The following is a 17,210-nucleotide window of genomic DNA, read 5'->3' as shown; positions in this document are numbered from 1 at the left end:
TAGTCTAGTATCAAGTGCAGCTTGAAGAGGACCACTTCAAGATAATACAAACAGGTTGTGTTTCTGCTTGCAGAACATCAGTTGAAACCTTATTACTGCTTATATCAATTTTGATTTGGGGTGAAGATAAAACCAAGACCCGCTATACAAAGGCAGTCATAGTAGGAACAGCATGGAGAGAGGGAGAAATGGGTGAACAAGCATTTCCAGAAACAATACCTAGAGAAAATTCAAATGGATAGGCTTGTGCATAAAGCTTGTGAGAAAGAGAATTACACATCTTGAATTGCAGGCAAATTATTTTAGTGTATTATGAGACACTCCTGCTTGAGAATTATACACATTCTTACATCGCCATTGCATAGAAACATGTATTTGTGTAGCGTGATGTTTACAAAATACATACGCAAGAGCATTTGTCCTTTCATGTTCCTCCCATGTACGTGGTTAAAGATTCTCAGCAAAAAGGAAACAGATGACAATTCCAGCTTTGAAAGTGATAAATGAAGACTACATTGCTTAGTGTCCTTCACTATCTTTCCCTTTAAGCTTGTCTTCACCAAAACAAATACCACACAACAGGGAAGACAAATCACGGGCTATTCCCAATTCCTTCTGGACAACAAGACACTCCATTAGCTTCCCATTGAGAACCTCAGAAGAACTGCAAGCAGCAAACATCTGCTAAATATATTCCAGGATGTAAGTTAGTTCTAACTATTGCTCAAGTTCTTAAACAGCCATAGCTGTATCTCCCCATTTTTCAGGACTACTTCTCTGTAATCCTGGTAAAAAGACCCCACTACTCTCCTTAGAGTTCCACAGAAGCCACCGTATTCCTGCTCCTGGAGGTTATACTGCCACCACAGAAGTTTCACAAGTTGTGAACAAAACTACTCTCACACACTGACAGCTGCAGATTCGGAAAAACTACAGCCAGCTTTGCATCTCCTCTTCATACTTTTGGGGATCAATAAAAGGTTTGTCAATGGATCGGATCATCAGCTCACCACAGTACACACATTCTGCTGCCACGATATCATCAATGTCAGCTTTGATCTGTTCCCGACTCTGCTGCCCCTTCCCCAGGCTAATGGTATCTGCATCCTTGGGACGATGGTGGCTCTTGGACGGCTGACTGGTAGCTGCCAGCTTCTTCTGAAGATCTTCAAGTTTTGCCTGCTTATAGGCAGGAAGGTTTGGGAAAACTGCTTGGAGGAGACAGTCATAGTGAAACATGTGACCACACAGGAAAAGGTAAAAAGGGCGGTTTAGAAGTGGAAAGTCACAAGCAGCACATTTTTCCTGAGGTTCCACAGACCCATACTTATTTCTCATTTCTTGGATGTCCTCTCGGATCCTCTTGGCACTCTGTGTGGCTTCCTCCATCTCCCTTTTCAGCTCCTCAATGTGTTTGTTGTAGTCCTCCAGCGAGTTACAGATTGCCTCCTTGAAATGGTCAATAGTGACAAAGTCTGGAAAGAATGGCAGCACATCTTCAATCTTCAGCAGGGCACAACTGGACAGGCAGGCCATTGCCTTCTTGACATCCTTCTCTTCCTGAACAACATGCCGGGCGATCTTCAACCACAGCTTCTTTCGGAGTTCCTCATCATCTTCAGGAAGATCTGCACAGGACTTGGCAAGATCAACATCCACCTAGAAGTTGGACAGACAAGGAAACAGAGTTAAGTTTCCCTCTTTGTTTATCCACCATTCAACTTCAAAGCCTGCTGTCCATTATAGGAGGAATTAACAGAAAACTTCTCTTTGCCTAGGACTGCACTACAGGCCTGCTCCTTGTTTACATGTCAAACATCTCTCCTCTCCACTAGTATTCCCCCATGATGATTCGCTTGCTACCCAACAGAGAACAAAGCCCAGCACAAAAAGGGCAAATCCATGTTAGAGTATCTTTGCTGGTCACACATTTCAGCTAAGACATAGCAAGGCCAATAGAAAAAAATCCAGCATCTCAGTGAAGGTCAGATTAAGCTGACGAAGGCATTCTTCTGTGACAATTTTCACAGCTAGGAACAGGAAGTAATTAGAATCCTTAACAGTAGCTATACAAGTCTTGCATAAAGGCAGATATGTTAAAGGTATTTTATGTCAGAGACTGAGCTTAAGACAGACAGTACTCCCCCTTGTGCTTTCCACGGCCCTACCCTCAGTTATGGCTTGTAACAGTCAGCTGTCTACTTAAAACAATTGTGAAAGCATAGAAGTATGTTAATAGAGACAGGTCTTTCCTCCTAGCCTTAGCTGCACAGCTTCAATCCTGATGAGTCTGTCCAGTTCCTCTCAATGCTCCATTGTTCAAGGTAACTTGAATAAGCTACATTGCTGTATATCATAGCATGCACAGACACACACACACACCTGTAAAGCGAGATCCACAGCCTCCTCATATAATTCCATCACTTTGTAAATATGGACACATGCATGGTGGTGCCCATGCTCTGCACACAGGCGCAATGCATACTTCAGGTCATAGTGGATCCTGTTTGGGTTGGTTCCTGCTTGCTCCAGGTATGATAGCAGTGAGTCTGGCCGACATAAAGCGTAAAGAGACAACAGGTAGTTGTGAATGGCTTGCTGGGTTTCCTCCAACTGATAGACACAGAACTCCATATATCTAATGGCTTCATTGATCTGCTGGGTGCTGGCACTCTGGCTATAGTTAACAAGGGCTGGAATGAGGTTCCTGGCATCCAGTCTAGAGCCCATAGAAATCCAAGCATCAACTACCTTCTTGGGAATATGCTGGATGAGAACTGGAGAGAACTTGTAGAACAGCTTCTCATCTCTGTGCCTGGACAACACATTTAGAGCCTCATCGTACTCATCATGCTGGCAGTGGTGAGCTACTACACGCTCGTAATCCTGCATGATGACTGCAAAGTACACCATGTGCTCTGTGTCGCCATGGCTTGCCAACAGCTCATAAATAGATGCCCGATTATTAAAAAGACAGTCTTTGTTTTTAGGACTGCTCAGGAAAGTGCGAAACTTCTCCCGTGTATCTAAATAGAGATTTCGCTGTGAGGGATCTCCTTCCAATATACCCAGCCAGTTCAGGTACAGCTCTGTCAACCAGGTGGTCAGCAGAGTGGTCTGTGTCTTCTCTGAAGGTTTTAGGTTACTTAGCTTCTTAATCAGAAACTCCATCAGGGCCTCTTCTTGCTTGGCTTCAATGAACTTCAGAGCAATTTCCTCAAAGTAGTTCTGGGTCAGTGCGTAACATTTGGCACTGTCTAGATACCTCTTGTTTTGGAAACAGTGCTCTGCCTCCTTTGCCAGTACAATATCTAGACACTCTGGACGGTCCTTACAATACTCTTTAGCTAAATCAAATTTGTTCATATTCATATACATCTTCCACACATCTCTAGATTCCCGTTGGACATGGTAGCGGAACACTACTTTCTCAGTGTGGATCCATATCTGCTGGACTGTGGGATCTTTGATCATGCACGTCAGCAGGCCAAACTTCTCCAGGAAGAGATCTTGGAAAACAACCTGCCCATTCAGAGTGCACACAGCCTTCACCCGGTCAGGCAGCAGCAACAGGAAGTGGAACTGGGTAAGTACAATGGATATTGGCTTGTTCACAGTTATGTCAATATCAGAAGGATAAACCCAGACCCGTTCATCACTCAAAATGGAATCAGGACGACTATAATCCAACGTACCATATAAAACACCATTTCCCATCATCCAGGCAAAGGAGCGTGGGTTGGAGCGCAGTTTTGGAGTGTAAAAGGCTATCTCACTGAATCCCAAGTTGGCCGGAAACTCCCGAAAGCTGGGCAAATGGTCAGCATGCATAGCAAATATGGAGCTGAAGCCTTGCTGCTCTGTTCCTTCAGGCACTTTGCCAACAAACTGGAAGAGTCTCTTCCTAGTGGTTGCAATAATAAAAAATTTCCCTTCTATCCCTCGTTCAATCTCCAAGCAGCAGACTGGGGCAGGTCCTGATTCCTCCTCCAGAGTGTAGACCTGTCGGAAGTACTGGTCAGGGTTAGTGCTGAAGAGGCTTCCTTCGCTGACAGAGATTTCAGCCTCATAGATCTGCCCCTGGGATGTCCCCACCAGGATGGGCCCAGTGTTGGTCTCTGAACCAAGAAATTTGTTCCAGCCCACACTTTCAATCAAGTGTCCTTTCCAGCGAGAGAGTGCCCGCACTTTCTGAACACTTCTGTTCAGGTAAAGGCATTCACTGGTGTTCAGAGCAATCAGGAGATGGGAGCCTGCCAACAGGAGATGGGTATGGGAAGGAGAAGGAGAGAACAAATTAAGACTGTGCCTAAGCAAGCCAAATTCCTGAGGCTTCTATCCTAACATTTGATAAATTCTAATATCAACATACTTAATCCAACACTTTCCCAGGCATTCACAGGAATGTGGGGGATTTTCATGTTGGATCAGAATGGTAGTCCATATGTTGCAAACTTACATTACTAGTCCCAGATGCTTTAGCAAGAAGGTACTGTGTTTCAATAAGTGTCCTAAGGATAAACAGTTCCCAGAGTTCCCTACTATACCTGGGAGTTGGTGAGAGATACAAGCATCTCCTTCCAAACTTTCATTTAGTTTTTTAAAATCAGTCAAGGCTACAAACCGCAGATGTTTTATGGTCCTTTTTAAAAATCCTTATATAAACCATACAGCACAGAGTGATGGCCAAAAATTTCCTTTTATTGGCTTTAGCAGCCTTGCTTACAACAGCCTAATTGCATGTGTTCATTTTAGAGAGTTCTGAAACACAACACAGACACAACAAGCCAGTGATTTACTACTAGCAAAAGGGCAAATCAGTAAGCAGGGTCCCTGGGCAACAGAGCCTGGCCCAGAAGATTGACCTGTTCTCCTTATATACAGAACAGAAAGCAAACTTCACCAGAGCTTTGTTATGCATGCTGAATTGCACCACTGACCACTGTCTGTAAATATACATGGTCCACTGCCTCACCTGTGTGGTCCAAAAACATCTTGTAGACTCTGGCTTCATCTTTGCGTCCCAGCTCTACCTGATTAGGTTCATCTGGCTTCCCAAGATCAATCCTGCAAAGAGAAACCATGAAAGCGTGCTTCCAACAGAAGACCATGTACATGTAACTCCTTACCTGTTTTCCATATTTGGCTCATGGCTTCTTATCCAGTTTGCAAATATAAGTTCTCTAATAACTTAAGAAAAAAAAAAAAAAAACAGGCGGGGGAAAACAAGCAGAAACTTCAGGACTCTGGCAGCATTACCTGAGAATGGTGTCTTTGCCAAGGCTCATACAGAGCTGGTTAGAGGAGACCACTAAGCTGTTAATTTTCTCTGGAGGAGCAAAATCAATCCTTTGCTTGTTAAATATTGGTGTTTCCTTCTCCAGTCGTGCATTCACATAGCCTGGAGAAAGAATGCGAACACTTAAAAACTAAATAAGACAAAACACCGCAACAATAATCCCATACTGCATCAAAATCCAACCTAAAAGACTAGAAGGATCATTGCCTGCTCCGAGTTTTACTGAAAAATGGGTGCTCCATGGAGCATGAACACAGAGAGCAGCACTCATGTAGATATGTATAACAGGAAAGAAAAGTAATAATATGCTTTACTGTCTTGTCACAGAACTGCAGACTTGTCGTAAGTATTAATTTGAAAGCACATCGAATTCCAGGGGATGCCAGAAAACTGTCACATAAACTGCAAAAAGAGCTGAAAATGAGAGTAGAATCACATAATAATTTGTTTTCCTTGATTGACAGTTTATTTGTTCAAGACAGGAAAGAATGGTTGGTATTACACAGCACAAAGAGGGCTCTGAGCAGACACTACCATAGAAGCTACCCCACTACTTCTGCCCTACAGAGCATAGGCCTAACATTCTCTAAACTGGGACTACCAGCACCACTTTGAAGCACACTCAATACACAACTCAGTAGGACTTTAGGTTGAATAGAGTGTCACTGCTTGGTTATCTACAACTTTGAGAAACAATACCTGCAGTTCAACAAATGCAGGGGACAACTAACTGAAACTGAGCAATATGTTTCAACATCTTCCAAAATTTCCAATCTAACCTTATGGACTGCTTTCAGGAAATTAACTATTGTATCTTTTTCCAAAATAAATTTGCTTAAATTTCAGATTGCCCACAAGTTTTACCAGCCCCAGTTTTATTAAAAATTGCCAGTCTGGTCTGATTTAAGAATAATTAAAATGCTAATTAGGCTGTGCCTTTGCCATTTACTAGTTTCCCCAACTTCCTTTGCCAACATCAACTGTCAGCAAACAGGCAGATTTCTCAACTGTAAAGCAGCCATGACTGGAGACAGGTGTTGCAGCAGTCAAGAAGAAAAGCTGAGGCCTTGAAAATTTATCTTCAGTGACCTGGCCTGTCCCAACACTGTTCTGCACGACACCTCTTCAGGCCACTTATTCTTTATCTAACGTTACAATACAAAATAACAATTTATGTCAAAACAAACAAGAGGAACATACCTACTTCAGTACTTAGGCTCAGAGTAATTCTGCCAGCATATTTACACTCAATAATATCCACAGCATGACAGAATTCATCAATTCTTACTGCATATATGAACCTCACAACCTGGTTTCCCTGAAGATTCACAGTGGGCAAGACCATATGAAGAAAAAATTTGAAAGAATGTGTCCACGTATTTCCACACTTGTAACTCAAAAATGCCAGCTCTGCACAGCAGCTGGCACTACCATGACAATACCAGATAGAACAGAATCGTCTCATAACCTATATTTCCCTGCCACACCCAACAAAATGTTGAATGGTGGCATCTAATAGGGAATGGTTATTGAACCTAAGAAAGCTTGAATTTATCATGGAATATTCCTGCCATTTGTTTGCTTTCTCTCACAGGAAAGAAACAACTGACTGGGGATAACACCATCACTTTACATCAACTGGACACCTCCCTGAATAGGACCGTATACCAAAGCTTCACAGATCTTGACAAAAAAGTTTAATAGTGATACAGACTGCTTTCTTGGTAACCTTGCCATCATGTAGTCAGCCTAAGGGAACCACTCGAAAGAAATGAAGTCTTCGGAAACTGCCCCTGAGTTAGGAAAATAACTTCATACAGGTACAGCTGTGCACACATCCATAACACTGTAACAGCTGGCTTCCTCAGAGAGGAGATAAAAAAAGAAGCAAAGTGATGAAATGTTCTCAACCAGCTACCACAGCTCTGAGCGGGGCAGGGCTGAGGTGTGGTTGGTTATAACTTGTGACTACAAAGGCATACGCCACTTGGTGCACGCGTGTTCGCGCCGCACGGCACCGGGGCCGTGCAGACCCTCCCACAGACAGCAGCACCTCAGTTCTGCTAAGGCGCTGCATCACCCCTGTGCTCCACCAGCAATCAGGTGCTCCCTGTGTCAAAGCATTTCACGCAGCAAACAACGGAGAATCAAATCGCAGCTGAAAGCTGTGCGACACACACAGCGATACACCTTTTCCTGGAAGCACTCCCCACAGCCTGACACATCCCAGTCACCACCCAGAGCTGCCCACTCGCCTCCTCGCTCTCAGCAGGAAGACCCGCATACCGAAGGCCCCGCCGAGTGCAGGAGGACACCTACCGGAGTGCGGGATGCCCACGCTGGCGCGGCTCTGCTGCACAGAGGCGGAGCGGTGTAGGGAATCCTCGTACTCGTCCAGGATGGAGGCCATGGCCGACGCCGACACCGGCCCCGGTTCCAGTCCCGGCTCCGGCCTCGGCGCCCCCCGCGCCGCGCCGGCCGCTCCCCCGCGCTCAGCTGACCCCGTCACGTGGCCGCACCGCGCCTGCGGGCCGGGCCCGCCGGGCGGGAAGGGCCGCTCCCTCCGCAAAATGGCGCTGGAATTAGGCAGGGCTGTGTTCGCATCCTGGACCTTCGTGTCCCTGACCTTCCCCCGAGAATGGCTAACTGTCCTGTACCCTTGCTTCCAGGCCTTGGGCTCCGCGCAGTGCCCGCAGCTTCTGCTCGCTGCCGTTGATGCCAAAAAGCTTCTGTTGGAATAAGAAAGGGCCTGCTCGAATAAACAAAGGAGTTTTATATGTCAGTAATAATCAGATGATCTTTTATCGGCAGTTTTTTATGCCAGTAATAAACCAGAAGTTCCTCTATGGGAGTTGGACAGTCAGGTTTCGTTGCTGAATATAACAAGATAGAACCATGCCAAACTTGAAAACCTGTATTTGTGACCAAATAACGATAAAAAGTGGTAGGGTACCATCCCAAATAAATACTAGAGACCCCTCAAATGACCCCTTCCCAAATATGTGTGCATGTGTAATAAGATCTATGTAATTGATTAACATGAATAAAGATTCTTGGAAATAGGCGTAAACTTCTGAGAATGTAAATACATATGCATACAATAAATTGGGTATAAGCAATAGAAATGTGAATCTCCATGTGCCTGATAGGCAGAGATACCCCCCATGTACCTGGTGCTGTAACAAAGTAATGTTGGCTTTCTAACCTGTAGCTCTGGTTTGAAAGTTTTCTTTCCCATTTTTCGGTGAGGCTGTCCTGTTGCGTGCACCGTGTGCATGAGAAATCCCTTCTGAGTGCAGCAGTCTGCAGCACTAGAATCAGTCCTGATGGTCCTACAAACTCAATATTTCATAGTGATTCTACTTACTGCAACTAGGAATTGTCTGTTTTTAAATACTCCTGTAAAAACTCCTGTGTTGTGGCTCTTGTGTAGTACTGAGTGGTAAAATCTTGCCTCTATTGCTAGAATGATGATTGAGGCACAGCATATGGGGATCCAACTGTTCTTGAACTATACTGGACTTGCTCTGCAAGTTTATCCCAGCTTTCTAGACTAAATGTGTTGGACTCAGCTGTATTGCTAAATAGTGCTTATAACTTGAGGGTTTCTTTTGTTCTGGTGTGCTAACAATTGTTATTTACAATTTTACCTGCTAGATTAAACTAGCAGAATTTATAACAATGGCTTTAACAAAAAGACTAATCTTTTATACAACCCTTTGGGTTTCACAGAATCACAGAGTATGCCAAGTTGGAAGGGACCCACAAGGATCCATGAGTCCAACTCCTGCACAGGACCATCTCCAAGAGTCACACCATGTGCCTGAGTGCACTGTCCAAATGCTTCTTGAACTCAGTCAGGCTTGGTGCTGTGACCACTTCCCTGGGGAGCCTCTTCCAGTGCCCAACCACCTCTGGGTGAAGAACCTCTTTCTAATACCCAACCTAAACCTCCCCTGACACAACTTCGGGCCATTCCCTCAGGCTCTGTCACTGGTCACCACAGAGAAGAGATGGGTGCCTGCCCCTCCTCTTCCTCTCATGAGGAAGTTGTAGACTGCAATGAGGTCTCCCCTCAGTCTCCTCCAGGCTATATAAAATGAATAGAGATGTCTATGTGTATACTATATGTATGCTGTATGCTATATGTATGCTATATACTATACTGTGAGTTTATACTGTATATTAGACGTAATTTTCACTTTCTGGAAGGAACAGAGAAATGTTGTCCCACAGGGTACAGGACAGTTTGCAACACGGAGGGATCCATTACAAGATCGAGGAGGTCTTCCCAAACTTAGTTTGGACATCAGGTGGCAGTGAGACACCACTAGCAGCAGTGGCATGTGGTTGCCTTTGCACAAAGTTATATCTCCTTTTTCTCTGGTCTTTTACTGGACACCTCACTCCCATAAACTAGAGCTGTGGTCTGCATCACTCAGCCTCAGGCCTTCTCCCCAGTGCTTAGCCAAATATGCAGGTCCCACGCTAGCAGGGTTCCTGGAGGCTCCAATGGTATGCCTCCACAGGGTCACCTCTGCCTGCTTTGCTAAAAACAGAACATGGCTTTTGCTGACTCTGCCTGCCCGCAAGCACTGGCAGGAGCCAAGACCCAGTTCCAGCTTCTGCTCTTTAGCCTCTTTATGTGGCAGCTCTGAGCCAAAATAACAAAACCACATTCTTTTGCTGTCTAATCATCCTGATCATCATAAGCAGCAACTGTTCTCCTTCAGCTTCTTAAAAGGTACATACAAATTACATTAGGTTTAGGGTAATGAGTTAGGAAGGGACTTCTTGGACTATCAGATCCATTCTCCCACTCTTGTAGATACCACATCATATAGTGCTTTCTCTATTCCTATCAAGCTCTGTCTGAGAGCGTGGGTATTTTTTCCCCCAACTGCTCCAGCTCATACCTGTTCCAAATGCTCTCAGGATTTCAAACTCTGATTTCAAGCTCTGATTTCCAGCCTAACATAAGCTGTGCCTAGTCTGAATCCTTTTGTTCTTGTTCAAACACTGTCCTTTAGCATACAGGACATCTGAGAGCGTTCATTTCCTCTGCAAAAGTCATAACCAATGATAGCCTTCATTCAGATGTACCAAATCCAGGATTTATCAAGAAGTTCCTGCCTTTCTCATCTTAAAAAGATGAGGTGATTAGTTTCCTGGAGCATCCAAGTAGTTCTCTGCATCAGTTGTAGCTTCAGCTTATGTTTATGTAACAGGGCTGAGCATAGTTTAACCCCTCATTTCAGGTGAGGTCTCCCCCTGTTGCCTTCAACAATGATGCTCATACTTTTTCTCTTCTTCGTCATATTTTTAGCAGTAGAAGACTGAAGGATTATTTGGTAAGGGGGAAATAAACTGTCTTGAAATATATCTAGAAATTAGGCTAAATTGACATTTTGCACAAATTTCTCAGTGTCCAGCTCTATGGGCTGTTTCCACTCAAAGCCTAGATTAGGACATATCTTTATAATTTTTTTTCTTGGTCACATCCAGAAATGAAAGAGATTTTCTTTCTTATTCAGGCAGATGTTATAGCCTGTTAGGGCTGATAGCTAATGAGAAACCTGTATCTGATTTTAGTGTGGTTAAATTGGAAGCCAGATTCTCACCTTATTTGGAAATGAAACACCAGCCTAAAGCTAATCCAGGCCCACAATCCTGTTCTGTCCATCTGCACTATCATCTGCTGTGATTATTTAATTTACAAACATATATAATAATTATATCCCAGTGCTACATTCACAGATTTGGTATTCCGAAAAGAAGAGGAGAGCAAGGGTTGCAGGCAAAAGATTTATCAGCTCTTTGACTCACCAGGAATGTGTGGAGAATCAGATGATTACATTTTGTGTGTAGCAGTGGTATAAGTCTAGAAGAGGAACTTGTGGGAGAGAACCTAGGTGATTTTGGTGATATGTTTGGATTGGAAACCTAAATCCTGGTCTTGTTTTGGTGTGACTGTGGTCACAGCTGCAGTAATTTGCAGTAATTTTAACTTACGCAGTTAACATTTTCTCCAAGCTATGGACACAGCTATCAACATCCAGATGCTGGATGACATGCTAATCTCTTCAGCTGTCTTGAGGAACAGATTCTAGATAATGGTCTTGACAAACATATAATGTGTCCAAGGTCCAGACTTCTAGAATATTTAGCCTGTCTGAATCTGGGCTTCCTCAACACTGTCTGTGTCATTCCTGACTGCCCTGTCCAGCCCACACTTTGTGCACCTCAGGGCCATGTATGATTGTAGAGTGAGACAGTTCATTGCCCTACAGCAGATGAGTATGTGATCCACAATCTGAACATGAGTGCTGATACAGAGGAGACAGCCGGAAGATGTGGCTGTGGGAAGAGGTAAGGGCAGAACCTAGTGACACAATTATAATTTGAATTAAACCCTGGACTTCCTCTTACATTTCCACTACAGATGCAGTACTGATCATCATTCCACCTCACTGTATATAGAATATTCCTTCACTGTGATCAACATAAAAAATACACTGCATTCATAAAAGCCATAGGCAAATAGGTGTAATTCCCCGAATCCAACAGCCTCCATAAGATACCAACAAAGATACAGCCAGGCTCTCAGACACTCCTGTACCTGCTTTGAGGATAGTGCTACAGATACCTATGTTCCCATCCAATCAAGAGACTTTCTCCCAGGAGAAGGGAGAGTGGTTTTGAGTGACCACTTGAATGCTATGTACAAATTAATGCAGTAAAAGAAATCGCAGTGGCTGTGTACCTATGGGTATCACAGTTATCCATGAGAACCTGAATTGGAACCTACATGGGGAGCCATACAACAATTATAATTTATCCTGAAAGAGATCAAAGCTAACAATGAGTTTGCCAGAGCCCACCTCCTAACGATTAACCAACCTCCCAAGCTCCTCAAACTCATTGTCAGAAGCAGACTTCCTGCAGACTGGTAAACGCTGGGTGGAACCATATTATACCAGAGCAGCAATTGCAGGCTTGCATACCCTGATGCCTTAAGAAGTTCTCCCACAAGTGAACTACCAAGGTCTGTTGATGCTACATATGCATTCCAGATCATTCTGCCCTTTGTAAGCCCACTGAGTGCCCCATGGAAACCTAGAGCGTAACCTCTCAGTCCTACAATGAGGATAAAAAGGACAGGAACCTTTTTCTGGTCACCAAGACCCTGTAGCTAATCCCTCAATTCTGATCTTCAAGGAAGATCCATAAAGGATAAGCTTGGGAGCTGAAACTGGTAACTTGGTTGAGACAGTGGTCTTACAGCTTTTTATGGTTTTCCTAGCAATCCCTCTTCAACCCAGCTCCTCACTGTCTGGTGTTAACTGCCTGCCTTTCCCTGTTTCACAGTGGGGGTATGAACTTTATCACTTTCCTCTTGTTAATTCCCTCGCCCATTCCAGTTAATTGTTAACTCCTCTTTTTTGATAAAGTGTCTAATTGATTGACATAATAATAAATTAAGCTCAGACCATTCTCTCCCAACCTGTCTGTAGTCTGAAATTTGCTGTTTCTCTTTCAGATTTAAAGAAAGGGTTTTGAGTGCCTTAAATCTTGCCTGTTCTTTCACATTTATCAGTTGATGTATTAAAAGATGTACCTTCTCCAGCAGATGGCAACACACTTCTAAATTATTTACAGAACAGATGAGAGGTAGGACTCGTTCCTGTGCAAGTCAGATGGGAAATGAATTTCTCTTTGAGAACGGGGCTTAGTGCAATACAGGTGCTTGTCTTTCTTTGGAACATTTAAGAAAATATTTTCTGAGCTAGTGACATTGTCATGTCATTTAAACTTATTATTCTGTAGTCTTAAATTGTTGTGGCTCTTTGCCTCCCCATTTAATTAGAGTGGCAGTGAACAGATGAACCAGAACATCTCTGTGCATCTCCCATGGCATGCTCTTAATTTGAAGAAGCACTAGGGTAATTCAAAGGCCAGGATAGTGAGAGCTGCATTAAATGTTGTTTCTCTCCCTTTTTTTTTTTTTTGTTTTATTTTCCCAAAAGGTATTTCAAACCCACGCATCTCCAGTTCACATCAGAAGTACCCATTAGCTGTTCTAGAATTGTAAAGTATTTTTGTTGCTGTGAACTCAGAAACTACAGAGTTCCTATCAATCAAGAACTCTATATTGGAAAGCAAATACTAGAATATTTTTTCCTTTCATTTCAGTTGTAGTAATTTTTCTGTCAATAACCACAGCCTGATTTTTCACTGACTTTTGTGTTGTGGCTGTTTCTGTCTCTGTGAAGTTGATAGAAAATGATATGAAGAAGCATTTGACATCACTTCCTGCACGTTGCAGTGACCAGACAAGGCACACCGCAAGGGAAAACTGGGCTCAGGCTCTTGTCTTCACCCTTTTGTCTGTCACTTCTTTTAACTGGTAATTACGCTTGATTTTTCCCAGGGAGGATACTCACTCAGGTGCATGACAAAACACTGGGTGACTCAGCACTGGTTGTCTCATTGCTTATGACTATGAATGCAACCGGCTGGGCAGCGGCTGTAATCTTGATTTCTTCAACGTATCCCTTGGCATCGGGGGACCCGGGTTGCTCAGGAACCTGCACTCCAGTTTAACCCCGCTCTTAGTCTTAGATCCCCGCTCGCCAGCCCCAATGCACAATGACATTGTCACCTGTTCTCACCGTCCCCCCATTTCTCATCATTTAAAGTTTTCCTTGCACAGCACCACAAAAGGATTCAGAAATGTGATCCAAGGGCACCACTTGCAAAGGAAGCATACTGACATACGCAGCCCACCTGCACAAATGCAAGTAACACTGAAGGCTGTGTTTGCTCACTACTGTGTTAAGAGTGGCTGATAATTTTTTCCCTCTCTCTTGGTAAGAAGGGAGCCCTAATATTTTTAAAACTGAGTTCTGCCAACTCCCGTAACATGAGATACTTTTTCTGAGGCAATGTGAGTAGATCGGTAGGCTTTGCAAAAACAATAGTGGCTTCCAGTCTGTGACTTTCAGATAAGACTCGGGAGCAGAATATAAGCCAGGTACACAGAAGACAACGTTGTCAGAGGTGAAGACTAAGAGATTGTTGGAGGTGAAATATTTCTCAGGAGCCCATGAAGTCAGGACCAGTAGCTGCAAAAAAAGCCCAGTGTCACAATTTCCCAAAATTATAACACTGCATTTCAGAAGGGAAACTATGTGGAATAGTTTGAGCTGATCCATAGTTTTGTCCTCACAAGGGACAAGTCCTAGTTTCCTCCTCATCCAAATTGGTTTATGTACTGGTCTTAATTTGGTCAATAGGTGAATTTCTCCTTCCACACAAGCTGTGAGAAAAATGGCTATAATTATTAGAAATGGGAAGAAAAGGAAGTGTCTTCATCTAAATGACTGTTTCTTTTAAAAACAAGACTTGTACAGATGTATAAAGTTTGTTTGATGGTAACAATCATACACTGCCTAAATATATAGATTTATTTCCACTGTAAATCACTTCATACTCTAATGGAGCAGCTTTTCTATTTCATTTTAGAAGCTACACATAATAGTGCAGCTCAGCTGAGTAACAGCTAAACGTTAACAGTACCTGAAATCTATATTTGATCTGCCTGAAAAGAGTTTGACCTTCTGCACTTAATTCCTGGTGGATGGGAATTCACATCATGAGAAAGACCATCATAATTTGTACTAATTATAATTCTTGGGAGAGAGGCCAAATACAGCCTTGCAGACTGTGTATTTCCCACTCAGACACAGCTGATTTTGGCAGAGGAGCATGTCAGGCAAGCAGCATGCAGTGGGGCTTTCCTGCTGTGCCTGCTACCTACGTGTCAGAGCTGGTCCCTGTGGCTGTCGGTTCAGCAGCTCAGGGAATGGGACAGAGTTGCACTGCAAAAAACCCTAAACTGTACAAAAAAAATCTAGAAAACCCAAAATGTCTGACTCCTCCCTGTGTTGTGAAATTAAACTTGCATCTTCAGTTCACTGTCAGGAGCAAGGCAAGACCTGAGAAATGAACCCATGGGAGCTGCCCTGTTTGTTTGCTTAATCACTTAGTTTAAATATAGATTAAAATTCACTTAAGCTCATTGACAAGTTGTGTGTGCCAGCCAACGGCTGTCAGAAGCTGCAAGGAAAAAAGAGCATAGTCTCAGAGCATGGTCTCAGAAGGAAGAAATTTTAGGAGAGGAATGAGAGAAAAAGAGTGGAGTGGGGCAACAGTGTATCTTCTTAAGGGACATCCATTCCCAAGTAAACAGTATACAGGAAACAAGAACTGTCAGCTTCATCTCTTCCCCCTGCTACTGCTAACAGCGAACAATTTGGTGAATAATCCCTCATTTACATTCATTTCTTCTGATTGAATGGAAATGTCATAGTTCACAGAATGTTAGCCTGTGTCTGAAGTGCACCAAAAAAGCTCTGCAAGGTCCTCACTTGATGTGCTGCCTGCCCTGGGGTAGTATGTCCTTGCCTGTCTCATTGGAGGCAGAGCCACACCTCACAGGTTGCAGCACTTTTTGCCTTTTCTGGAGCAGTTCAGCTGTCACCTGGCTCTGAACTAGCACTGAAGAGCATGGCACCAGAAAAGGCTAATCTAATACAAGCCAGTCCCTTGAGACTGCAGCCATTTGCTGTAGTAAGACTATCTGGCACATGTTTTAGCAGCGGTCTAATTTCTAATACCATCCCCTTTTTTTGTGGCTGTAGAAATTTAAGGCTGTGCTTTAGTAAAAACACAGAAGGGGTTGATTAAAGGAAACTGCTAGAGAAAACTGCAAAGAAAAAACCATCTTCCTTCTTGTTCCCAGGAAGCTTATGGGCTGTCTCCAAAGAGTGGTTATGCTTTGTCCACTGAATCTGAAGGGTTGCAGCACTTGTGACTTTCTGTCAACCATAGGGAAAAGCATTCTAGACTGTGCCTGGCTTAAAGATGTCTTCTCAAGTTTAGTGTTAATACAGGTGAAACACCTGTGTATCTTCTCAGTGTGGATGCAAATCACAGCAAGACACAAGCTCAGGAACTGCTAATCAGAGGCTCCTTGCAGCACAAACCTGCCTAGTGCAGACAGGTCTCCCTTGCTGAGAGCACCATGAAGGACTTCATGGTAACTAAATTAGTGGTGTTCATAGACAGCTGGAGTTTAGCTCCTCCATTAGGACACACATCCATGTTCAAAGCTGATGTTGCAATACTGGGTATTGCAGGCATTAATATTTTCCCTCTAGTGTTTTCAATCACTTGGAGGTGCTATGGCTGGTGTGCAATGATTGCTGTGATAGTGTGGCCACATCTCTCCTTTTAAGTGGTGTGCTCCCAACCTTCTGTTTGTTTAGTCCTACTTCTTTAGACAGGAGGCTCCTGAGGGCAGGGATGGAGCCGTCTTCTCAGCTGCCAAGGGCACAGTGTGGTTTGCGAGCTACCAAAGGTGAATATGAAAAAAGGCAGCAGGCTGGGAACTCCTGCACATGTCCATGCAGCTGGAAAAATACACTCTGTGGCTTTTGTCAGCATAAAGCAAGAGCTTGGCTGGATCAGATAAATGACTGTAATGACAATCACACAGTTAACAGATGTGATGTATTTTGGGCATTTGTTTTTCATTGTCCCTCGGAATATTGACCAGCGCTGTTGGCTTTATTACTGTCCTGATTTTATGGCAGAAATCACAGATGCCCCAGGTGGGGCAATGGCCCTGCTTCTTTTGAAAAGGAAGCAGGAGGGGGACAGAAGGAGTGCAGCTTTCCCATGTGTGCAACGGCGTGGCACCCACCGAAATTCCGAGGGCAGGAGCTGCTCGGAGGGCACCGCAGCGGATGGGGGTGCAGGACCGGGGATCTCGCCCGCGGGACGAGGCGGGAGGAGGCGGCTGGGCCGGGCAGGGGTGAGCCAGGCCGCCTCCCGGCGGGGCGGACCG

General features: G+C 44.0%; 1 protein-coding gene across 1 annotated transcript; it reads right to left on the bottom strand.

The window, feature by feature from the left end:
- Positions 1 to 286: 286 nt before the first annotated feature.
- Positions 287 to 7,809, bottom strand: VPS18 (VPS18 core subunit of CORVET and HOPS complexes). The gene is made up of 5 exons (XM_064658049.1): positions 7,619 to 7,809; positions 5,260 to 5,401; positions 4,976 to 5,067; positions 2,383 to 4,253; positions 287 to 1,659 (listed from the first exon to the last, which is right to left on the bottom strand). Exons 1-5 carry the CDS (start codon positions 7,707 to 7,709, stop codon positions 931 to 933), a joined length of 2,925 nt encoding a protein of 974 aa, XP_064514119.1. The 5' UTR covers positions 7,710 to 7,809; the 3' UTR covers positions 287 to 930.
- Positions 7,810 to 17,210: the final 9,401 nt, after the last annotated feature.

This window comes from Pseudopipra pipra, chromosome 6 (genome assembly GCF_036250125.1).
Source record: "Pseudopipra pipra isolate bDixPip1 chromosome 6, bDixPip1.hap1, whole genome shotgun sequence".
In the NCBI taxonomy this organism is placed as follows: domain Eukaryota; kingdom Metazoa; phylum Chordata; class Aves; order Passeriformes; family Pipridae; genus Pseudopipra; species Pseudopipra pipra.
The sequence above is the reverse complement of the archived record's forward strand: the minus strand, read 5'-3'. Positions and strand labels throughout refer to the sequence as shown.